Genomic DNA, 26,873 nt, shown 5'->3' on the forward strand with positions numbered 1-26,873 from the left:
AAAAACATGAAGATGTTACAAGTCTGTTTTAAAAGCCAGCAACCTGAGATGATCAATAAGAAATGACAGAGGTAGAAAATTATTTCAAGTCCAACTTTCTAGTGCATAAATTCTAGAAGACAAAGCCACCAATGAGAGAATTTTCTCCCCCAGTCTTAAGATGTACTACCTTCAAAGAGATTTACTTAAAGTTATTCTTTAAAAATTGTAGAGACAAGTCTTTCATTTGATTTCAGCAAGCAATTATAAGCATCAAAGAAACTAAGCAACTTTCCTCTTATTTTTATTGACCATTAAGTTGCTAACAAGTATTCTTCATTCCGAAAGACATTCTATTGAAAATCAACCTAGAAATCTACACTTTATCTAAAAATGTGGGAAGTATCCAATCACTGCATTCCTTTGATTTATCCCTTGGCTATACCCCTCATCTCCCCTGTGCTCCAACCTAATTTAGGGCCTCACTATGTCTCACACAGATTCCTGCAATGGCCTCCCAACTGGGTGCTTTCAGCCACTTATCAGGACCCCAAATTCATCATCCATAATGACAGAAAGATTTACCTATTAAAATAGTCCAATTAAATAACTCTGCTTAAACCTTTTCAGTGTCTCTCCATAGATAACAGTATAAGGGCTCTGGTCACATGCCCACAAAGCGTGTTTATGCTTGTGCCCTCGAGTTATTTGCCTTTCCAGCTGGCCCCCTTCTCCCTGCATCTTCAACTTTCTCCTTCTTTCCCTCTCTATTGGATCATTTCATCAGGATCAAACTTTTCCTGCTGTTTCTCGTTTTAAAAAGTAACGAACAGCCTCCTTGCACCATAATCCATATTTCTCATCCCCCTCCTTTACAAAGCCACGGTGCTTGACTCTTCCGCACATGTTGTATCCGCTCCTTCAGTCCTCATCCCCCCTTGGATAGCTCCTAAATATAAAACTTCACTGAAATGACTCTTCATGAGATCACCCAAAGGATTCTTCTTGGTTGTCACCTCAGAATTCTCAGTAGTATTTGGGGCAGTTGGCTCCACTCTCCTTTCTGAAGCATCTCTTCCCCTTGGGTTTCCGATGTGCTCCTAGGTTTCCCCTTAATCTTTGGGCCACCCCTCGACAATTTTAATTACTTGACACACACATGCTGAAGTTTCTCAGGGCTTAGTCTTAAACCCTCTTTTGTTTTCATTCTATGATTTATTTTGGTGGACTCATCCATTCTAATGGTTTCAGTTATCATCTACATCTGATGATTTCCAGTTTATACTTCCAGCCCAGACTTAACACTAGCCCTACAGTGATTCAATTGGCACCTGACACACTCACATGAATATTTTATAGATAACTGTAATTTAATATCCTCAAGTCATACTCTTAACTTGAAACAAAATTACTTCACTTTGCAATAGGCCAGCAAATAGTGACACCAAATATATACTTGCTAAAGCAGAACCTATGGGCTATCCATACTCTTTCTCCTTCATGCCAGGCACTCAATCCAACATTAGGTTCTAAACCAATATCATTTTCTATTTCCAAAACACTTCTTCAGGACTTCATTTCTTTCTATTGATTAGTGGTATCAGGAGGGCCACTCCTGAAGTCTACTTGACTAACGTGTCTGGGAGGAACTGTGAAGACAATATCCCGAGAAACGCCTGACTTTTCTCTTGACCCTCTAATTCCATTTCTAAACAGCAACCTGCATGATATATGCTTTAAAAATATAAATCATATGGACAAACCTGGAGAACACTTTGTTCAGTGAATTAAGCCAGGCACAGAAAGAAAAGTACCAGATAATCTCACCCATGTGGAACTGAAAAAGTTAATTTCATAGAAGTCAAGAGTGGAATGGTGGATACCAGAGGCTGAGATGATTGGTAAGGGGATGGAGAGATGTTAGTCAAAAGATCTGTAATTACATTTAGACAGGGGGATTACAGAAACAAATGTACCAAAAAACAACAACAAATGTATCACATAGGCAGATAGAGTGTGATAAAAAGTGGTAAGTGACTGACTAAGCCTAGGGAGAGAAATGCGGAATGACTATTAATGATTATGGAGTTTCTTGTGTGGGTGAAGTAAGTGCTCTAAACTTGATTGTGGTAATGACTGCACAACTCTGTGAACAAACTAAAAATCACAGTACTGTATACTTTAAATAGGTATCGACTTTAAGTTTCAAGCCACAACAAATTTCAAGGATTGAGATTGTTTAGGGTATGTTCTCTGAACACAGTGGTGTTAAAGCTGAAGTTGATGACAAAAAAAGTAACTAGAAAAATCCCCCACTGTTTGAAAAACAAGCAAAATATTTCTAAATAATTCATTGGCCAAAGGACTTGACAATGAACTTGAAAAAAAATTTGTATATGAAAAGCAAAATACAATATATCAAAACTTCTAGATACAGAAAGTCATTCCTGGATTCCTGGAAGGAATTATATAACCATAAGCAAACATATTAGGAAAAAAATGGTTGAAAATCTAATGATTTAAGGATCTATTTTAAGAATTTAGACATAAAGACAAATTCAACCTAAAGAAAGTAGATAGAAAAATAATAAATAAAAAAGCAGAAAATAACAAAGTAAAAAAAGATAGAGAAAAGAAATCAATAAAACCTGTTTCTTTGCCAAGGTTAATACTCCTAGGTAAAGATCAAAGCAGAAAAGGCATAAAAATTGCTAAAATAATAAAGTGAAAAACATTACTACACATTCTACAGAGAAGATAAGAAGGTATTATAAACAGCTTTGTGCCAATGCACTTGACATTTTACCTAAAATGGACAAACTCCTTGAAAAACAACTTACCAAAACTGACGAAAAGTCTAAATATTTTCTATTAAAGAAATATTAACTACAAGTAAAAGTAATTTGCAACACATACCCACAACAAACAAAAACTCCAGACACACATTACCTCACTGGTGAATTCTTGAAGAAATTTGAGGAAGATGTAACACCAATCTTACACAACATTTTCCATAAACCAGAAAGAGGGGACTCTTCCAAAGTCATTTTATGAGACTAGAACAAGCTTGACTCCACAAATTATAAGAACATCAGAAGGAAGGAAAATCAAATGAAATTTCCTCATGAACACAGATATAAATATTCTAAACAAAATGTTAGTAATTTTACCCTAATGATATATAAGAAGACACCATACCATGACTGTTGGGTTTATTTTAACAATGCAAGGGTATTTTTTACTTTCAATAAGGAATATGGCTACTGAGCACTATTGAGCACTTTTCCTGCTGAGATCAGAAGTGAGATGAGAAAACTAGCTGTCACTAGTAAGCATTGTAGTAGACATCGCAGGTAGTACTGTAAGACAAGAAAGGGCAGAAAGTATCATTATCAGAAGAGAAGAAATAAACTAGCATGACTTGTATAACATGATGGTATATGCAGGAAATCCAAAAGAATCACAGATAACAGAATTATTAAGTGAATTTAACAAGATCATGGATACAAGGTCAATGTGCAAAAAAATCAGTTGGCTCTATATACTAGTAACAAACAATTACAAGGATAAAAAATTCAAATACTATTCACAACATAAAAATACTGAATGTTTAGGAATAAATCTTTAAGAAAGTTTGCAGACATTACACAAAAAACTGATACAAAACACCAGGAGAAAGGAAAAAACTCTAATAGAGGGAAGTGTTTTATTTATGGAGTGAAAGATAGTATTGTAAAAAAGCCAAATTGCTATAAATGGATCCACTGATTTGATGCAATTGAAATCAAAACCCCAGGATAATTTTTTTTTCTGTGTGTGAAAACTGTTAATCTGATAATCAAATCTATGTAGTAATGCAAAAAGTCAAGAATAGTCATGACAATCTCAAAAACAAAACTGAAGAATTTAGCATTTATAGCACCAAATAATGAAATCCATTATTAAGCAATTATAATTAAGACAATGTGGTATTGGTCAAGAATAGATAAATAAACCTATAGAGTCACCAGAAATAGTCTCATAGATATTTGACCACATGGGTCATGACACAGTTGCAGACTGGTGGCAAAAGGGTACTATTTTCAATAAATACTGATGACTCAATAGGATATTCATCTAGGAAAAAAAGAAAATCATGAACTCAATTTTATAACAAAAGCAAAAATCAATTTCAGGTGGATTACAGATCTGAATGTAAAATATAAAGCAAAAAAACTTTCAGAAGACAACATAAAAGAGTACCTTAATGACTTTAGGGTTTGCAAAGATTTTGGACATGCAAAATACTGATCTAAAATAAAATAATTAAAACGTTGGATTTCACTAAAATTAAGAACTTGGGTTTATTCAAAGTTATCATTGAGAGAGTTGTTTTGTGCACTTTGTTTTGATGAGGTTTGTTAGGTAGACTTCCACAGCTGAAAAAATACCCAATAAAGGTTTAAAAAGTGGTTAAACATCAGTCTTCATCAAGGAAATGCAATCTGGCACTATAAGAAGATAACTTTGCTCAGCATGGCTCAGCTTTAAAAGGAATGGCATACCAATTACTGACAAGAATGTGAATCTGGAACTCTCACTCCTCGCTGATGAAGACATGAACTGCTACTCTGAAAACCTGGCTGTATCTAGAACCCAGTAATTATACAGAAATATCACTTCTGGGTGATATCCACAGAAATCAGGGGTTACATCCCTCAAAAGACACAATCAAGAATATCTATAGGAGCTTCAATCACAACAGCTCCAGGCCGGAAGCAACTCAAATGACCATCAGCAGTAGAATAGATGCATAACTACAGCATAGTCACCAAATGAATGACCAAATAGCAATGAAAATAAATGAACTGACACAGCAAACAAGATAGATGAAGCTGACAATTATAATACTGAATGAAAAAAGTCAGAGTCAAGGAGAACATGTTACATGATTCCATTTATGTAATGTTCAAAGCCAGACAAAACGAACCCACAGTGATCAAATCAGAATAGTAGTTAAAGGGGCACATGAAAACTGGGAATGAGGCAGCTTGAGGGATGGGTCAGGTCGCAGGGACTTCATCCGTAAAAGTTTATCAAGTGGTACCCTTATGATTTATGTACTTTTCTATGTGCATTTCAAACAACAATTTTTTAAAAAGCTAGTTTACACTATTACATTTCCTGGTTAAAGCAAATCTTACCATTTCAAAAAAGCTCACTTTGTTTCTCTATTTCCCATGGTTAAGATGTACTGTGGAACACATACTAGATTTAAATAGTAGGGAACTCTGAATAATAATCCTGATCACCACTTCCTAGCTGCTTATTTTAAAGCCATTCCAAAACTTATTTTTCTCTAACTGCAAAATGAAGTTAAGCTACTTTTTTTTTTTCAAGGATAAAGCCAAAAATAAGAGAACATGTAACTCAGAAGATATTTTCTTAAAAATTCACCTACATTTCTACACGATCCATTGCAAGGGAAAGACATCATTTGAATTCTCTGTCCGGTATTCTAATGTTTCTGAGTCTTGTAGAAGGTGATGGAGAACTATGATGTAATGATGTTATCACTGTTTTAGAATTATCATGGTACCGTTATAGATTCAGAATAGGCTGAAACCTAATATTCTAGTATGTGGGGCTTTGGGATTATGACAATTTAAACAGAGAAAGTAGAGTTAGACACACTTAACCTTCAAAAGCTGGATCAGCCCTTCTCCCCGGGGAGCTCACCTCCCCGCCCACTCCCACAACCCACCGAGCCCCTGAAAGGGGCTCCCAGTCCTGGTTCCTTTCCCACCCCGTGTATACATTCATATGCTTGAAAATAAACACAGTTAGTCATATGCTCTTTTACATAAGGATTAAATATAAATCAGTGATTTTTTTTTTAACTTTGTGGTTTTTTTTTTGATCACTCACAAGCATCCTAAAATTGGTTTATGCAATTTATGCAAATTATACTCCTAGTTCTCATTCATAATAGGCTTTAGAAGTAGGATGAATGTACAGAAGATTCTGTCTCATGCAAACTAAGGTCAAGAATAAAAGTCTTCATGAAAGAAGTCATGCCCCATTAACAGCTTTAAAATAAAATCCAAAATGAGCATGTCAAGTTTTACACTTTATACTGTACTGACAAGCTCATTCTGTGAATGACCAAGACACTGGGAAAAATGATCTGACCCAAACACTTGTCCTGATTGAGGGAGCTCACAGAGCTCAGGTTTTATATCTGGAAAGGTCACTGGTGTCATTAAGCAGCTTCAAAAGCAACGGCTGTGCTGGGATTGTCCCTTCCAGGGAACAGACATGGGGTACAGCTGAGGGTGTTGCATGGGGAAGCCACTGGACCTATGTGCCAGGGGTTCTTGTAATTACAACAGAGCCTGACACTACACACTACAATTCCCAAACTGAGCATCTGGGATGGTTAAAGAAAAAATCCTGAGTTAGGTTGAGAAAAGTATTATATATATATATATATATTTTTTTTTTTTTTTGAAATTTTGATTCATTGTACACAAATGGGGTACAACTGTTGTTTCTCTGGTGGTACACGAAGTAGAGTCGCACCATTTGTGTAATCATACATGTACACAGGGTAATGATATTTGTCTCATTCTGTTATTTTTCTTTCCCCCAACCGAGAAAAGTAGTATATCTTTAATGAAACACAAAACAGTTTTTCTTTTCACAAAAGCAAAACCTATTAACACAGTCATCTCTGCTTTTTTAGAGAAAATGACTATCAGAGCATATTCATGAATTTTTAAAAAATGCGTATTTTCTTCCAGTTTCTTCCCACCAAGGCTGAGAGAATATTAGATGAAAACTGGAAGAGCATGAAAAAGATTTAAATTTACTACAGAAATGAGGTACTTCTAAAAATTTTAATGGAAAAACATAAGCACACCTTAAAATTGTTTAAAAAAATCATTTTATACTCCTACAGGTAGAGAATTATAGTTTCTTATTATATAATGAACTGTCACAAAAAAAGTAGAGTGTGTTAGCTCCATTATAAATAAATTCCATGCCATTCAGAAAAAGTTCTTGAGACACTAATGGAAAACACCCTGAGCTTCAACTGCATATTTCTTCTATCACAAAAGACAATATATGTGACATATACATTTTGTTTTTATACTATTATAGGTTTTTAAAATGCACCATTCCTTGGTCTTAACATATTTATAACCATTTAAAAAGTCTCTGCATTAATTTAAGCTTTACAATTTTATACCTGAGATTTAAAAAAAAATATTCTAAATTTAGAGCTGTGCTGTGCATTTTCTTTTCATATAGTCTTTCTTGTGCTAAGAGGTGCTGCCAATGAGGACTGGGAGAAAGCCTTCAGTATAGGCCAAACATACCAAACCCCAGATTTATCTTTTTGACACATAGGCCCCAGAGGCAATAAAAAATCTGCCAAAAAAATTGTCATTTTTTCACTATTCTAATTTTTCTCTTTCTATATTCAAATAGGAGGCCAAGAAAGATTGGTTATGAAACCACAGAATGTAGACAGTGTACCTCTAGAAATAACAGCTCCAAAGTTCAAACGCAAACAACATCACATTGGCTGTCAATTTACCAGCAACTGACACATGAAACAATCATCTACAACTTGAAACACTTGGTGGGCAAATGGAGAAAATCAGCCATGTGGAACTCAAAGGGAAACAAAGAATGAACAGTTATAGAAAATTATACACTCTATTCTCTATTCTATGACTTTTAAATAAGTTCTGGGTTTAAAAAAATGGTACTGCGTTGATATCTGGACTTGTAACTACCAGACAATTTCATTCATAAATGTTTACTTAACCTAAATTTGTGTTGTCTATTTTATAAGTACTGCAAATGCAAAAATAAATAGGTGTTAAATGCTCCCTCCTTTTAGATGCCCACATACTAAAGAAGCAAATGACAGCAACTGAGGTACCAGTACAAGAAGTAATAGTAACTATTTTATTTTTGTTTTATTGTGGTGCTGGAGATCGAAACCAGGGCCTCACACATGCTAGGCAAGCACTCTACCACTGAGCCACATCCCCAGCCCTAAAGTAGTGAAAAAAAAATATGATTACTGAGGTTCTCTGGCCAGACTTCACTCCAGGTAGACGTGTGCCAGTACACATCAACCCCTCTGGAGGGGCCACTGTTAACTTCATTCTGTAAGAAGGGAATAGAGACACCTGGGCTTTAGAAACTTACCCAAACTCACACAGCTTAGGGATGCTGGAGCAAGAGTTCAAATTCATGAACTCAAACTCTACAACCAAACTTCCTAACTCCCACTATACCCAACAGTCACTCAGGGTGTGCTTTACAGAATTAGGTCTTCAGAAAATAGAGAAGGCTTTGTAAAAGTGTACAACATACTCACTGTGTGATCTTATTACAGATCTTTCCTAATAGTCCAAGATGAACTATAGATCACTCTTCATTCATCCATTCACAAATACTCCTAACTTAAGTACTCTCGATGGCGTGCAGAGATCTGAACAATACAGAAAATGATTCCTGTCTCACTGGCTTTAGAATCTAGCTGTAGAGACTGACGAGGAATGATAAACCCAAAAAGGAATAGAATAAAGTAGCAATCAATACAAAAAGCAAAAAAGAGAAATAGAAAGTGAATGCATTCATTAAGAGGGGAGTCAGTCTGAGAAGAGGAGGTAAGAACAGGGCTCATTGAGAAAGCTGCATTTGAATAAAGACGCATAGAAGGCGAGAGGTGGCAATCTCCTGTACTTCTTATTAGCATAATAAATTTCCTCATTCCAAGCTGTTTATTGCAGCCAAAAGCATACCAATTAATACTTCATCTTTTGGTTTGTTGTGAAAATTAAATGGGAAAACAGGTATAATGCGTTTATCATAGTGCCAGACTCAGAACAACAACTAAATAAATGCTAGCTATAATTATTTTATTATTGCTATTATTTTAATGAAGTCATGAAATCAGATACACAAACTATCCCTAGTCCACTCACACAGGGAGTAAAAGAGAATGGCCTAATATCCTATCAGTAAGATGCCTAATGAGCAACTATTTCTGGAATGGACATATGAAGCATTACAGTTTAGCTCTAAAACATTAAAATACTACTCCCAATGACCTTCTATGACCTCCAGTTGTTATTAACAAATTTGGTCGTTAATGACATACACTCACCAACAAGCTGTAGGAAGCCCAGTGCCTAGGGCAGGGCAGGTGAGTCTGAGGTGCACAGGGTCAGTTCTCCTGTTCACAGGCTTCACTTTTTGGCAATTTCACATCTACTTTTTTTTGGCTGCAAGAAAAGTGTTTACTTCTTCCATGAAGAGCTGATTTTCCATAGCTCTGGGGTCACAAAAGGTCAGCAGTGATGAAAAGGCTTAGGGAGAGCTCTTGAGTGTTTTGCTTCTGTTATGAATTTCTTCATACCAATGTTGATATACAGAAGACAAGTAATGCATGGAAAATCTGTATTCCAGGTCCAAAAACAGCTTATTCCAGCAAAATTTCCTCAGCTCTCTCCCTAATGATTTAAACATCCATTTCCACTCACTTCTGCAGAAGTACATTCACAGGAAGAGAGTGTGAACAGGAGTCCTGAGAGCCCCTTCCTTTACCTGGAATGTCGACTGATCCTTTCTTTTTTTACATGTGAGAAGCAGTGGATTCTATTGTCAAACTCCCTTCCTTTAGAAAGGTAAAAGGCACTCAGTTTGTATTCTCAGATATTTCAGTTTCAGACCCTAAAATTACTAAAAAACCCAAAAATCTTTGGGCCAAGCAGCCAGATGTAATATATTATTGTGTCAGAATACTTTGGTGTCCTACTTGGCTAAATCATTTTCAAAAATATTTTCACTTTGGTGATGGATATGAAGTTCTATCTTCATGCCACAAAACCACCAATTGCTTTGGAGCACGGTCAAGAAGGGTTTTAGATGTGCACTGTACACTGTTCATAGAAAATGTACCTGAAGATCAGAACACAAACCACACTTACTCCCGATTCATTATTTCTTTGATGTGGTGAAGTTGCCCTTACTGTATTTTCTGGTTCTCAAAGAACACAAAATTAGCCTGAGAGGGCTGGGGTTGTAGCTCAATGGTAGAACGTGTGGCACTGGGTTTGAACCTCAGCACCACATAAATAAATAAAAGAAAGGTGTTGTGTCCATTTACAACTAAAAAAAAAAAAAAAAAAAAAAATTAGCCTGGGAGTTTGGAGCCTCCTTTCTTAAGTCATATGGACACCACTGCTCTCTGTAAGGTTCAAGAAGCCAGCCATCTTTACCAAGTGTCTTAGTTATGTTTTCCCTTTTTGATAAATACATTAACAAGGAGTGATTTCATAGAAAATGCCTTAAAAGGTTATGGGATTAAAGCCTCTATAACTCTTTAACAACAGGACCTAATTCTGTGCATATTTTGGGTAAAATGCTGTACAAGCCAGAATTCTGGCTAGATGTTACAAGAAGTCCTCTCTCAAACTTGTCCTTCTCAAATTCTCAATCAACATTAAAATTGTTTTAAAAACTACAAGCAGACACTGTTTATCACATACTCAGTCCAGGGTATTTATTTGAAAATGAGAAACAATAATATCATCATCATCCAGGGGAGAGAAATACAAAATAAAAATGAAAGACTTTAATTTTTCCTTCCCAATAAAAATTGGGTAATGCCAGAATTATGTCTGATTTTTTAAACAGACTATTTTAAAGAGCTTTTTAGATTCCTAGCAAAATTAGAGTTTCCATAGACCCTCTTCTCCCCCACTGCTGTCTCTCAGTGTTTTAGTGAAATTTTTTTGTTACTGTGACCAAAGAACAATTTTAGAGGAGGAAAAGTTTATTTGGTGCTCACAGTTTCAGAGGTTCAGTCCATGGTCAGCCAACTCTATAGTTCTGGGACAGAGGTCAGGCAGAATATCATGGTGGAAGAAATGACAGAGGGAAGCAGCTCAGAAGATGGCATCAGAAGGCAGAGAGAGAGAGAGAGCTCTGCTCACCAGGAACCCAAAGGCAGGGCCCCAGTGACCCACATCCTCCAGCCACACCCCATCTACCCTCAGTTACCAACCACTTAATCAGGTACTGATTAGGTCAAGGTTCTCAGAGCCCAATCATTTCATCTCCGAACCTTCTGGCATTGTCTCACACATGAGTTTTGGGGACACCTCATACATAAACCATAGCACACAGCCTTTCTGACCACCAATATCCCACACAGAGTGGGACCACTGATGAACTTAGACTGGTTCATCATTACCAACCAGAGTCCATGTTCTATAACAGGGTCATTCTTGGTGATGTACTCTTGCTTTTTATTCCTTTATCTGGACAACAGAGTTTATACTGGCAGTGGGGAAAAGGCCCTCAGCTGCCACCACCACATGCCCCCTTGTCAATTAATTGATGGGCCTTTACTACTTAGCTAGAGGAAGACTAGCTTGAAAATGAGAGGGCACTTATTATACCATCATGTTTACTCAGAAATAAGATTATAATTTTGTTCATAAACCTACTTACAGAGGCAGAATCATCAGTTCTGGCTTCCCTACTTAGTATCACACCAGCATCCCTTCTTGTCCTACTCTCAAATTCCTCCTTACTTAATTCTACATTTTCCTTTTTTCATAATTTATTACTTTTTAACATCTTATTTCATTTACTCATCTATTAGTTTATTGCCTCCGAGAAAGTAGGGACCTCTTTTGTGTTGTTGCTGTTCAGTGACATAGCCCTAGTACTTAGGACAGTGGCTGGCACATCATAAACAATAAATATTTGTGGAAGAAATGAATAAATGAGAATGTCTTCCAAAGGAGAGGACTTAGGAAGTGATTTTGGTAAAGTCTGGAAGCCCAGCTTACCATGATGGCCAAGCATGGCAAACGGCAGAGGAGAAGATGCCCAACTTGTGCAAGCTACAGTTCCCCATCACCTGGCTGGGCTCCCCTGGGACCAGTGAGGCCAACATGGCCACTGTATCACATGAACAGGTTAGAGGGCGCTCTACAGCTCAGAGACAGATATGTCCCCAATTCTATTGTGGTCACACGAAATCTCACTCAACTGCACACAAAAAAAGGGAGGGCACAGTCACCTCCAGCCAAGTGCAAAGTAGAAGGGGGCATGTGACAGAAGTGACACAAAATCAGAGACCGGGGGCCAGACATGGTGACCCTTGGGAATCCAAAAGCTCCTCTCCCCGACTCAAACACATTCTGCTGATAATGACAAAACCACACCCAGACTCAGCTTATGAACATGATGACAAAAATCTTTCCTGTGAATTAAAATTCCATGATAACAGGAAAGAGTAAAGAACAGAAGAACTGAAGTTTTTTTAACAAGTGGGTGTGGTAAGACGGGGTCAAGGTGGTGAAAGGAGTGAGAAGTGAAAAACTTCCTTTTTATCCACAATATAAAAGCTCTGGCCAGAGGGTGAAAAGAAGGTGGCAGGAGGAGATGAACTACAACTGAGAGCTGACCCATGAGCACAGAGGAGGATCTTGATCCAAAGCCTCCTGTTGCCACGTGGTTTTCTGGCATCCAACTCTGGGATTTGAGAAAGATAACTTAGCATTTTATTATATATGGCGTGCCATATTCTACACTTATTAGTATCCTTAAAGTGCAACAGTGTCATATTCTTTAGATTTAAACACATAATATATCTTACATGTACTATTTATTTATGGGTCCCTGATTCCTCTCCTGGAATGCAGACTCCATATGGACAAGAACTGTGTGTGTTCTGCCCTAAGAACTGTGCCTGGTCCCAGACACACGCTTAGCCAATATTTCAGTGAATGCATATATGATAACAAGAGCCCACCCACCTACTTCTTCCCACACCACTACAACACCAATGCCACTGTTCTTCATCTCACATGGGAGAACCAAGGTGTTTCTCCTTCTCACCCCATGTACTGTTTGCAGGGGCAAGGGAAAAGGAGGACCCTAAGGTGCCCCTTCTCTCTCTCTATAGAACTTGCCATACTACTTCATAGTGTTCAGGATGACAGTTTGCCCCTTCATCATGGTTCAGTAACCACGACCAGATACTGACAACTGTCCAAGCCATGGGGAATCAGGGAGGGATCCCTCTTCTTTCAGCTATGTCAGGTTCCTCACCCTGTTGGAGCAGGCTCTGCCAGCCCTCGCATCAACAGAGTTTCAGCCAATCTCACCAGAGGCTTGGGGGGAAGCTGGCAAATGGGCATGTGATAAGGGTGCCAGCCCCTTGTCAGTGTTAATTCAAGTACGGTGCACATCAGCTTCATTGCTAAATGCTGATCACATGAGTTGGCTTTGTCCTACACCACAGCCAGGGGTAGAATCAGGACAGAGTACTACTGCCATAAGCTTCAGACTAAGTCCAACAAAAGAAAATTGGGACCAATTTAGTACATTAGACTAAGCCCATAAAAAATGAAATCCTTGCAGAACTTCTTCAAGAAAGTGAATAGCATACTTAATAATTAGGAAGATTTCTAGTTATACTACCACACATTAGCATAATATTCTAAATTACCTATTTTATTACTCATAATGTTGTCCAGTTTTTGGAATAAGAAAGTACAGGCCAAGTATCAAAGAGAGAATGCTCAATGAGTAAAGTAATTTACAACACACTAGAAGGTTTCTAAAGACACATTTTTAAATTCAAGTCTTTGCCAAGTACATGACCAACAAAATTAGAATTGCAGCTAAATTAGAGAGATTATGTAACTCTTGGGTTGCAGAAATCAGTGTTTAAAAAGTTACAGAAGAAAAATTAGTGAGTACAAAAGACAAAATAAATATGGATATATTTATATTTGGCGTATTCATCTAGAACAATAGCTTTGATTAGTGAGCACTGGAAGTGACTTATGTTTTTTCTGAATATAGTTTTTCATGGCACAAGAACCAGTCATTGTATTTTGGATCACTTCTCAGAGATAGAAGACTTTACCACCCACCATTGAGAGCTAAGTGAAGAAGCAAAGCAGCCTCTCAGGAATGTGGGGACCCTGCAGATCTGTTTCATTGGTCACTCAGATGGGCTAGGATCCTCCTCAGCCAGGGAACAACGTGCTCTTCAGAAGCACGTGTGCATTCATGTGGGTCTTTTCTAAAAGCTCTACTCTCAGAGCACTAAATATAAACAACATAAAACGTGCACCACTGAAGCATGGATTCCTTGTAAATCTCTCATCACCCACATTATTATGATGCTTCCCTCCATTTCCCAACTTCTGATTCCTTCCAAATCCCTCAATCTGTTTGCTCTAACCCCTCCCTCCACTATCTCTCTTCCACTTGAAGCCAAATCTGGCCTCCATGTTTTGTCTGCTCAGCAGGAGAGCAATTTCAACAATCTCCTGCTTTTATAAGATCAGTTTATTCCTCCCAATATAATAATTGTTTTCAGCTGAACCTGGTCACTGGTCCTCGGCTTGGTTCCACTGTGGTACTAGCAAGGAAAGCAGACACATCCTGTTGCAGTATTTTTTGAAAGCAAAGACTCTGGGTACTATTGTAGGCCTGGAACAGAACTTTTGCAACGTACTTCTTTAAAATATAATTGGATTTCAATCCCCTAGATTCTCAAAAGATGGACTGAAGTTATGATTGTGGGAATAACCTCAGTTTACTTTTAAAAAGATTCAGATAAATTACTCCTCAATTTATCAAACTGTAGTAAGTCATCAAGAACACAACTCTTAAGGTCAGTGCTGTGTCCCTGCAAACAGGAAGTAACAGTGTTAGCTTAACATCTTTCAACTTATTGTGCTTTTAGTGATCATAAATACTTACAGGTAAAAAGACTATACTAGCTTGGAGGTAAGGATATTAGAGGAATAATTGTAGAAAATCTCTGCTCAAATGGTACAGAGAAATCAAACAAGACATTACTTAAATAAACAGAATGATCAAGATGATCCAAATGAAGTGCAATTAAAACAGGCAGGGTCTAAGGGGATGATAGGGAAGATACCACCGCGTACTTTTAAGTTTCTAACATGTACAGAAAAGCATCAGCTCTGCACATTTCAACTCATTAATTCAGTACCACTACTGGAACCACCTGTGAGTATCTTCAGCATCATCACCTTCGGTTATCAGGTGTGTGAATCCCAGCAACTTTTGAGTTGTGTTTTCCAGCATGAGTCACCTTGCTACCTATAAGCTTCGAGGCCTTGAATTATGAGTACCTCTTAGAGTCTCAGTCTTGGCCTGTTTAAATGGAAAATGGTCTCTCTGCTTTATCACACGGCAGCAATATGATTTCCTATGGTCCATCTTACCTTCACATGTGCGACCATTGGCAGAAATGGAGAAGCCCTGCTCACAGGCACAGTGGAAGGAACCATCTGTGTTTAGACACTCCCCATGAGGCCCACAGAGTCCTGGCTGCTCACACTCATTAATATCTGGAATTTAAAAGAGAATTTCAAATGCTTGAAAGAAAGCTGTTTGGTTTTCATATCAGATACACAATAAGGAAATGCTACCATTAAATGGTCCAACATTTATTTTGGAGCCCAATTGTACCAATTGTCCACTGAAGAGACCACAGGGCAAGCTGGATTGTCAGGAGAGAGAAACTATTTAGGATGAACCATGTGGAGTAGCCAGTGTTCAACCTACAACCTACAAAAACAGCAAAGACAAAGGTTCGACCCCAGGCTACCCTTGTTCAGGCATCTTGGAGGTGCAAGGAATTCTCAATAGAATAAACAATGTTGAGAAATATTTTCATCAGCAGAATGTTGTGCTCTCTCTCCTCTGCCTGCGCACAGCTCTGTGATAGTCTGTCACACCATGCCTCTCCATGCCTAGGATGTGGACTTCTTAAGGGCAAGGGTGCTGTGTCTTACATATAGGATTTGGCTTATAACTATTCCTTCACAAATATCCACTGAATGTACAAATGAAATAGAATCTAATCTGTATTTCATTTAAAATGGATAACAAATAAAATAAAAAAAAAAAAAAGAAGGCCTTTTGGGCCAGAGAAGTTATTATTTGCATGAGTCTGTGACAATAAAACTAGTGCGTGATGTTTTTCAACATAGTGCTAAACATATTACTAAAGGCCCCAAAGTGGTAGCAATTATCATGAAGACTCATGACCAGATTGTGCAGTAGGGAAACCTGTGTGGCCAACTTATGTTCTGGTCGTCTTCAGTGTCCAGGTCGTGAGGCACTACTAACACTGATAACACAGGGGGGTTCCGCAAGTGAAATGTTCTTTCACGGCACCGCTACTTATAGTGACGAATAGTACCCATCATGACAGCACAGGGACCCCAGAAGGTGGCTCGTCTATTCTTAACGGTACTCACGTGTGCAACCGCCTAGTTGCACTCTGCTTAGATTCCTGGTTTACTGGTCTGTATCCCGCGTTATTCCAGACTCTCCCTGAGAAGGTCTGCATATCTTAGCTCAAGGATTAGGATGTCTTAATCCTTGGTGCTGTACCTTGATAGTATCTTATGAATGTCTGTCCACCACAAAATTTCTCAGTTACGTTCATGGTCTATGAACTGAACAATGATTGGTTAAGTTTCTCTTAAGTTGACTGAGGTCACAAGTCATCGTCATTCAGTCCGTAGATCCACTAAGTTCATCTTCCTGTCTTCCTGAAGTCTCCAGGTCCTTTACTCACTTCTTAAAGAAGTCCTCAATATATCGTCTCAGAAGTCCATCTTTAATTCAATTAAAATATGCTCTTAGTGCTTCATATGAGCAGGAGGAGTAGGAAGGGGCTACTGCCCATTAGGAAGATCACAACAGAACAGGGGAGGTCCTTGTAACACTTCAACCTTCCTGAGTACAGGGAAAAGGTACAAAGTTCTTCCTAGTGACTTTTCGAACATGCTGAGCCACCAGCCTTGTGGTTCTCTCCCTCAATGGACACCCCTTCTGTTCATTCAGGATCCCCTGAGCTCACTCTTGTTACCCTACTGATTTCACTGTACAACAGAAACTGGCAGTGATTGATTTATGCCCCCTCTGGTAATTGTAACCTCTTCGCCCTTTCATCTGCCACGTAACTCAGACTATTTGGCCTATTAATAAGAAACAAGGCATGAATTAATCATATTTTCTTAACAGTTCTCCATTTTTGTTATTGTCAATAATTTTCAGATATTTCAAGGAAGAGCAATGAATCATTTTCTACTTAATTATTTCTCAATGCAAGTTCACCCTGTGAAACTCTTTTATAAAATCTCTGATATTTCTATGTTTGTTCTCTACCTACAGATAAGAAGTTAGATTCACAATCTGAACCTTCTTGTAGGTTCAGTTCCTCTCTCTCCAACTTGCTGCCTAGTGTTACCTCAATCTGAGCAGGAAGGTGTCAGAAAGTGCTAGTGGCCTGAGAATCAACTCATATCCATGTCCACCTTGGGGAACCCTGGCAACTTCCCAAGCCTTCCTTCTTATTTTATCAAGTCTCAATATAGTCCTTCAAAAGCTACCCACTTTAAAACTTTGCATGGGGAATATTGTGTACAAAGTTCTTCCTTTAAAAGAAGTCACTGATTAACAAATAACTGTCTAAAAAGTTTGATGACAGGAACTGAAGATGAATTCCCAGACTTTTTTCCAGGAAACTGCTAAGAAAGAACAACATGAATATCTGGAACTAGAGAAACATATGCATTCAATTTGGATTGTACTTATTGAGGCATTTCTAAACTATGCTGCTAGTAACTCCAAGCTGAAAGCCAGACGATATTTAAGTTGGTTTGCTTTCATGGGTCCGAGATTCCACAGAAATTCACAATTTGGCATGTATGAGTCAAAACGTGAAACTGAAGCGTGTTCTGAATCTCAAATGTATCCTGCCACATTCCTAAAGAGCCTATTAACAAGGAATTTCCATATGTCTGCATATCATCATTAGTTTTCTGAGGCGAAGAGAATCTTAAACACACTTCCAACTGAAAGTGTCTCACTGAATACAGAACTATCTTCAGAATATTAGGGAAGTTTAAGTTTATGTCTATCAAATGTGGTTACTCCAAGATGTCCCATGACTGAGGACGGGGAGGTAGCTGAATGGTAATGAGGCCCTGGGTTCCACCCCAGCACTGCAAAAACAAGGTATGTTCCATGGTTATAGCATCACCGTTAATTATGTTTTGGGGATTAAAACAAACTTGGAAATCAGTACCTATCTACAGAATGCTAACATGATCATGGGATTACAGTAAAGCAAGCTACTAACTTCAGGCAGAGTGAAAAATCAACTGTCACCTCCAGTAACAGAGCCAAAAGAGATCATTCAGAGACTTCAGGATGACAGAATTATACACATAATTCTTTAAACAGCATTAAGACCTGTTTCAGAAATGCCTATCATTTATTCAGATTTAAACTTCTCAAACAGACAAAACAATTTATTCTGGAAAACAGAAATAAATGTGACAGAGAACTAAGTCAATTTAGTAATGATTGGTAGTCAATAAAACCCTGTATTTGGAGCAGTCACATAGTTGAGATTTGATATCAAACCACAGACACAAATTTAATGTACTGAGAGAATATAGGGCAATCAATGAAACAGATGACTAAGTTAGTTCTGGGTAATTTAAATCTAGAAGTTAAATGATAAAATTTGCAATATAAATTTTTTGTTCATTTATACTACGATTTGGTTTTGCCTCTTTGACTGAAGAAACTGGAAAGGAAAATATTGCTTTAAAGCCAAAAAGTTTGTAATAAAAGTTAGGATTCAAGTTTCTTGTTTTTTTTTTTTTTTTTTTTTTTTAACATCTCTGGGCATTTTTATATAAGTCAAGATTCATTTTGTTTAAAGTCCTGAAATGGGAGTATGCTCACATAAATATATAACTCAAATATTCCTTCATCAAATCCAAGAACATTTAATTTCTACACTGGAAATACTAAAACACTTTAATTCACTTACTGCATTGTGGTAGCGAATAAATACATCATATCAAACGAGGTACACAGCAGTGTATTTAAAGCTAGGGATCACTAAGGGCTAGGGATCACCAAGGGATTCTAAAAGACCTGGGGGTCCAAGTCCACATTCCTCATGTTTCTATGACACACAGCAGGATGCAGATGGAGACACAGACTACTTCAGCACCCCATCCTACAGAGTGGGCACCACCTTCTCCTGTAAGAACAGTTATTTGGGACATAACTGACATAAGAGGACAAATAAGTACGGCAATCTAGAATTTTAAAAGTCTAGCAGTAGTAAAGAATACCTCCAGCAACCTTTTATTTATCAGTACTTCAGGATGCACAAGTCCACAAAGGAAGAGGGACATTAAGAAAAAGCAATCATCAAATATAGAAATGAATAGATGTAAAGGTAAATATAGTGTGAGCTTTCAATGGAAAGACAGGCAAGGATTTATTAAGACCAATACATATAGGAAATCTTGTGGGGCAGTGTTGGATTCAGGATCTAGACAATCTGATCTTTTAGCTGCAAGATTCAATGTGTTATCCCATAGAAAAATTACTGTCTTTTTCTCCTCTTTTCCTTGTGTGTGTTTTTTTGTTTTGTTTTGTTTTTTAGCTTAACATCACTGTCATCTTTGTGGGAAAAGACTTGGAGGGTTCAAGTCTCTACTCTACCCCTTATTAGGGAAAAGCATGCTGATTAACTTCTCTGAGCCTTATTCACTCATGCACAAAATGTTTTAAGAAAAGTTTCCTTGAAAGTTGCTGTAAGCTAGATTTTAAGAATAAGAAGATGCTCAAAATCCATTGCAAATCATATTTAGAAAGGTAGACCTGGGTTGGACCCATATAAAGGTAGTTTTTCAAAAGTTAAAAAAAAAAAAAGAAAGTTGCCATAAGTTTAAGAGATACCCATGATACTTAGCACACAGTAGGTGCTCAGTTTGATTGTTCATATCAGTATCTATATTGTGCTGTTGTGTTCTTATTTGTTCCCTCTGCCTACTATACTGTTGTTTGGAAGAGTAAATATTTCTCTCTAATTTTAGCAATATACTTTAAAAAATTTACATAGTAGTTGGGTTTATGCATGCATGAAAATTGATTTCAATTCATGATCCCTGCTTCTATTCCCCCCTTTCCCTCCAGTCTTCCCTCCTCTCTCCCATTCTTCTTCCTCTGCTCTACTAGACTTCCTTTCACTTGTCTATTAATTTATACTTGATCAGTTCTTTATGTTATCCTATCCTTCCCTCCCCCTTTCCTTTATTTTACTCTAGCTTCTGCATAGGAAAGAAAACATTCCACCTTTGAATTTCTGAGTTTGGCTAATTTCACTTACTATGATATTTTCCATTTCTATCCATTTATCAGCAAATGCCATAATTCTTTCATTCTTTTTATATCACCATATATGAATAATTTCATTCTTTTTATATCACCATAATTTCATTCTTTTTATCATCTTTTTATATCTTTTTTAGTTCATATCTATCGTCAGGCATCTAAAATTTAGCTATTGTGAATTGTGCTGCTATAAACACTGATGTGACTGTTTCATTAAAATATGCTGATTTTAGATCTTTTGGGAAAATACCAAGGAGTGGGATAGCTGGGTCACAGGGTGGTTCCATCCCTAGGTTTTTGAAGAACCTCCAAACTGCTTTCCAGAGTGGCTACACTAGTCTGCAGTCCCATCAACAATGTACAAGTGTACCTTTCCCCCCGACAACCTCCCCAGCATTTATTGTTGTTCATATTATTGATCACTGCCATTCTGACTGTAGTGAGATGAAATCTTACTGTAGTTTTGATTGGGAGAGTAAATGTTGACAGCATTTTGAGAAAATATAAAATCCTGTCCTTCATAATTTCATCCAAATTATTAGTAAAACAAAGGTGAATACCAGAGAGAAACAGAGAACAGGAAAAGGACAGACAGATATTACCTCTCTGAGACAAAATGAAATTTGTCCATAAAAGATATAAAAAAAAAAAAGCTAGAAAAACAGTCAAGAATCAAGTACCAATGTTGGTCCACAGAAGGAACAGCAAGGTACAGGTGATCTCAGGACCATGCAAAGCCAGGGTGTGGTTCTGACATGCTGGTCAACATGGTACAGTAAAAAGTCAGACCTTACAGTACTTGATAAGAACGAAGAAATACACCTTAACAATACAAATTGGCATAGATCAATATATATATAAAAGAAGTGTTATAACCAGACTATCATCAGGAAGCACTGCCAGAGAACTAGGAAAATCATGACAAAAGAAAAGAAACGGGGTACCTTGACATCCTTTATTGTCATTTAGGTGGAATCCCTCTGGACAAGCACAGTCATAGGACCCTTGGGTGTTAATGCAGTCTCCTCCTTGACACACCCTGTTGTCCTCCAGGCATTCATTGATATCTATAAACCCATTGAAAAGTATAAAGACAAGATGAACTGAATATAAGAAACAGACATTTTTCTTAACTTTACACACCCAAATCATACTAATATGCATTATTTTATATTACTTATAGGGCACGTGATTTTAAGTGAATAGTAGGTTTTTAACTTTTGGAGTTTAACTTTTAAAATGAAACATCTTGAAAGGACTTTGGCATTGAATGATACACTGAAGTTTTAAACATCAGATGTGATCAACTGGGTTGCAGATGGGGCTCAGCACAGGGCTGGGATGCACAGGGCTGTGGGCTCAATCCTAGCCCACAAGGGTGGGGGGGATAATGCAACTAACTGAAAGAAGAAAAAAGTCAAAATTCTTCCACAATTTATTTGGTAATGTTCTTGGTGATGGTGGAGAATCAAAATATTTTTAAAACACATATTGCTAAGTTACATCTTGAGCATACTTAACCTACTTGATCTATTTCTATTTATGTAAGATCCTGTGTTATGCACAATAAAAAAAAAAATGTTAAAGTATTTGGCAAGGTCCCTACCTACAAATATTTGCTCAAAAAAAAAAAAAAACCCAAATTGTATTATATTAATAAAAATGAACACAAAAAATCTTAAATTGCTTTGTAAGTCCAAAACAACTTACCATTCTAAGAACTGTCATAAACTATAATTATTTGACAATCCTAATAATTTTAGGGGTCATATAAATTTAGAGAAAAGATATCATGATGGTTTTTTTAAAAAAGGCTCTTTGTAACAGGGAATTTTTTGGCATCTTGACAGGTAGGCAGAATGTGGAAGAGGGAAGAAGAGAGACTGTTGGAGAAAGAGAAACACCAAGATCAAAACCTATTTGTCACTCTGGGCTATTACAAATAGGCTCAGGGTTGCTTAGATTTCTTTTTGGTATATATTCTCACAGCACAGGTGCAATTAAGAGTGGTTTGTGTAAGCACTGAGCTCTGACTGGGCACATGGGAGATCAGGCCCCTCAGATCAGGCCCTTTCTCCAGGGCTCTTTATTACCATATTTACTCCTGGTCAGAGCTCATTACTCCTAACACACTCCATGAGTGCCCCTTGTGGTGTCTGTGTAGGATTTAAACAATTAACCTTGAAGAAAGCTAAGGAACAAAACTTCCTTTGTTTTCTCAGAATTTTTCACTTTATGGCATTTCTTGCAAATAATTATGATGACTGCTAACATCCAAGAGCCACTCTAGGGAGGAGTAAATATGGAGGCTGATTTAGTCTCCCTGCTGTCTTGTTCAAGTATGGGGACAAAAAAATTAAAGTTTCCTCTCTGCCAATGAACTGGCTTCTGTATCATTTACTGGGCATAAAAGAAAGTGCCTTATCATTTCATTCAGTCAAAATAAAAACAAGTTATTACACTGAGTGTTCTCACAGATTTAAAATGTTCAGAATACTGCTCCTAAAACATAATACAGAGTTGACATGACTGTCTCGACTAAAGTTATTGTTTTTTGTTTAATGTTGTTTTTAAAAATCTCACTGAAGTGTAATTTCCATATGATAAGTTCATTTATTTTAAGAGTTCAGTTCAATGAATTTTAACAATTGTACACACGACTGGACAACTTCACTGAAGCCAAGGTATAGGCATGTCCACCAACCTAGCAGGGTCCCTCTTGTCCCTTCTGCATTTGTTGTCTTCAGTTCAACATAACATTTCTGAGAGTTATCTAAGCTGATGAGAGTATTGACAGTTCTCTCCTCTTCATTGCTGAGTAATTTTTCATTGTAAGAATATACCACAATTTGTTCATCCCTTTGCCTGACGACGAACATTGGGTTGTGCCCATTTTGGCCACTATGAATAAAACTTCTATAAACACTTGTGCATGTCTTTGTGAGAACATACATTTTCATTTTCCATGAGTAAATATCTAGAAGTAGAATGGCTGGCTCATATGGTAGGTTTATATTCAGTTTTTGAAAAACCAGCTTTCTAAGGAGACTATATCATCTTACATCCATGGCTGTGTACGAGACCCATGATTGTGCTACATTAATTCTATATTTCTAGTGGGAATGTAACAAGTGATCAGCTTTTAGATGAACCTTCTTTCTTTGCTCCTTAGAAAATGAAGATAAAGTGAGAAGAGGCACATTTGAATATTGGCATTATATATTAAAAAAATCTCAATTAAAAAAAGATCACAGAGAACCCTAAGAATATGAACTTCAGGAACAAGAGAAATGTTGCATAACCTAGATATTTGCTGCAGCATAACAGAAGCAGATCAGCTCTGCGCATGCTACTTTAATTTGATTTACATTCATTTCCCAAAAGCTAAGAGAAATAATGAATGAGAAGGAAAAAGCAACATTATTTTAAGTGTTTATATGTTATTGTATAGATTTTGTGTGTGTGTGTGTGTGTGTGTGTGTGTGTGTGTGTGTGTGTGGTACTGGGGATTGAACCCAGGGTGCTTAACCCCTAAGCCACTTCCCCAGCCCTTTTTATTTTTGATCTTGAAACCAGGTCTCACTAGGTTGCTTATAGCCTTGCTAAGTTGCTGAGGCTGGCTTTGAACCTCCAATCCTCTTATCTCAACCTCCAGAGCCACTGGGATTACTGGTGTGTGCCACTGTGCCCAGCCAAAGTATTGTATAGATTCTTAAACTCAATGTGTTCTATTAAGAGTATTAGAGTCAGGTTTAGTCTAAAATAATCTTTATCTACCTTCAAAACAAAAACAGAGAAGAGAAACCAATGTGGAACTGTTCTGCACCATCGCCTTGTGTGAACCTCCTAGAACGGAGGGATGGGTCTTACAGAAGGCAACAGCGAATCCTGGTCACCGCTACTGAGTTCCTCAAGGGACCAGTCACCTCCACCTTGCTAACTATTATGGTCAACTTTTGGTCTTCATCTTACCTAGCATCACTGTCTCCCCTTCTTGAAACTCCTTCTCCTCTTGGATGCTGGATTTTCCTTCTTCATTTGTTACTTCTTCCTCAGTCCCCTTGGCTAGTTGATACCTATTTCTTCACTTCTAAGAGTTGTCAACCTGTCCAATCTCATGTCTTTAAATATAGTCTATGTGCTGGGGACTCTCAGCCCTGAATCCCATTGCTGAATATCATTGCTTTAGATATCTTCATTTGAAGACTCATTTTAGGCATTGAAAACTAAAAGTGCTCGTGTGGAGCTCCTAATCTCTTCCACAAAGCGTGCTCGTTGGGGCCTTTGCACCTGCTACTCTTTGCTTCCTATTAATAATCAAATGCCATGGACTCAGGGAAGCATCTAGTTGCTTCTTTATTCAAAATCACCACCCTCTTTCAACACTGTCCATATATCCCTCTTAATATTCCTCCAAAACACTTATTGTCATTTAATAAACTTTATAGTTTACTTGTTTATTATGTTTATGGCTATATTCCTCACTAGAATGTAAGTTCCATGGGGGCAGGAATTTCTTTCTGCTTCATTCATGCCCTGGACTTAGAACAAGAACCTGGCACATATTTGTATATAAATATGTATATAAATCCACTCATGAATAAATGAATGATTCTCACTTGGAAGGAAATCCTAGGACTTCTGTGTTTGATTTTGCCCGCATAGAAATGAGTAGCTGAAGGGACAGAGGAAGACAAAGTAAGTCATGAGTTATCTTCTCAGACTTAGCAAGGGACCTGCAGGGAGCAAGTTCGGTGAGGTGCTATGGAAGGGCAGAGGTAGACGTGGGCTTCAAGACCTGCCTGGAAGGGCAAGGAGTCAGAGGCCGGATAACTGAGACAACAGAGGCCATCATTTCAAACTGAATGTGCTGGCATAAGAAGCACTCAGCAAGTAGCATAATATGGGGTTCTGACTCTAAGAGGAGGCCAGCAGGATTGTAGGATAATGCTGTAATGAGGGACAGCATCCAGGACAGGATGGCAAGTGAGGAGGTGGGGGCAGGGCCAGAACAAAGGGTGGATAGGGTCTTCTGATGAGGTCAACTTCCTGTTTGACAAAAGTGCTCATGGACACGAGCAGGGGACCCAATCAGGCAGACACTCATCCTTGTGCTCCTAAGCAGGGGACCCGATAGAAAAACTAAAACAGTTGCGTGGACAGAGGGGGCACCAATCAATAATAGTGAGGACAGAGTGGACAGGAGAGGAGATAAGGGAAGGAGGAAATTCCAGAGACCATAAAAAGAATAGACCAAAATTCCCCCACTGGATTCCCAGTTCTGGGGCCCCTTCTCTCTGGAGAAGTCCATCTCTGTCATTTTTGCAATAAACGTACTTCTTGCTTGCTATCTGTATCCTGTTCTTCAATTCTTTGCTGAATGGAGACAATGAACCGAGCACCCCTTGATAATAACAGTAAGAAAAAGAGGTCTCAGCCAAAGTAATTAGAGGAAAATCACCCATGTAAACATGAAAGCCAACAAGAAAGATGTCTCTTCCTCCCACAGCTGTGAGAGGCATGTGAACCGTCATAGCTCAGTTAATTATGGCTAAATACCACTGGGGAGGGGCGGAAACAGGACTAGGTGGGAATTAGCAGGCCAGAGTGCTAATACAGTTTCAAAGAGAGCTCTGAATTAGCTGGAGAAACTCCAATCCTTTTTATAACCAAAAGAGAAATTCGTCCTGACTTTAAGAGAAAAGAGCCTTATTATACACATATAGTCCAAAAGAAGCTTTCTTATGAGCATAATTGTATCTTACAAACATATATATTAAAAATGAAGAATGAGTTGGCCAAAAGGTTTTTGCTTGATTTTTCATGTTATGGATGATTTCAGAAAAAAACCTTGGACTTCTTATGAGATGGCTAAGGCCAAATAGAGGAACAGGTCCTCCGATCTATTATCCATGATTTAGTAGCATGGTTACCCTCTTAGCTTGACCAAGAATCAGGGCAGAAGAGACACTGATGGTCAGATTAGGTTCAGGGCCTTCACACATTCCTTATTACCTATCTTCCTCTACAATAAATGCTTCCACACCTGGTTCTGAATCTACAACACAACCAACCCTTCTGCCTTAGAAGCCAATATGCCCTGAATCATTAACATCTATCCACATGTTAGAGAGTTCTTCAAATACCATATTTCAGACATGCTATCACTTATTTGACTATTTGCCTATTTTTCAATAGGTAGATTGATTACAACTTTCCAATGGTGTTATTAATCTTTGGAGAACATTATTGTTATGGTTTGGATATGAGGCATCTCCCAAAAGTTCACAGGTGAGACAATACAAGAAGGTTCAGAGGAGAAATGATTCAATTAAAAGAGTCTTAACTCAATCAGTGATTTAATCCCCTGACGGAGATTAACTAGGTGGTAACTGAAGTGGTTGGAGGAGATTGGAATTGGGGCATGGCTTTGGGGTATATATTTTGTATCTGGAGAGTGGAGACTCTCTTCTCTCTCTCTGCTTCCCGATGATGTGAGCTGTTACCTTCTGCCACACTCTTCCACCATTATGGCCTGCCTCACCTTCAGCCCCGAGGAATGAAGTGTATGGATTGAGACCTCTGAAACCATGAGCCCTCAAATCAACTCT

General features: G+C 37.9%; 1 protein-coding gene across 9 annotated transcripts in view; it reads right to left on the reverse strand.

Moving 5' to 3' along the window:
* The window catches only part of LTBP1 (latent transforming growth factor beta binding protein 1), a 492,924-nt gene that overhangs the window by 54,969 nt on the left and 411,082 nt on the right, over positions 1–26,873 (reverse strand). For all 9 annotated transcript variants that reach the window (XM_079109942.1, XM_079109941.1, XM_079109940.1 and 6 more), the window contains 2 exons: positions 21,207–21,329; positions 15,270–15,395 (listed from right to left, as the gene is read on the reverse strand). In XM_079109942.1, the coding sequence (XP_078966068.1) occupies positions 15,270–15,395; positions 21,207–21,329 (249 nt within the window). The remainder of the gene's footprint in view (positions 1–15,269; positions 15,396–21,206; positions 21,330–26,873) is intronic.

This window comes from Sciurus vulgaris, assembly GCF_902686455.1.
Source record: "Sciurus vulgaris genome assembly, chromosome: 14".
In the NCBI taxonomy this organism is placed as follows: Eukaryota; Metazoa; Chordata; class Mammalia; order Rodentia; family Sciuridae; genus Sciurus; species Sciurus vulgaris.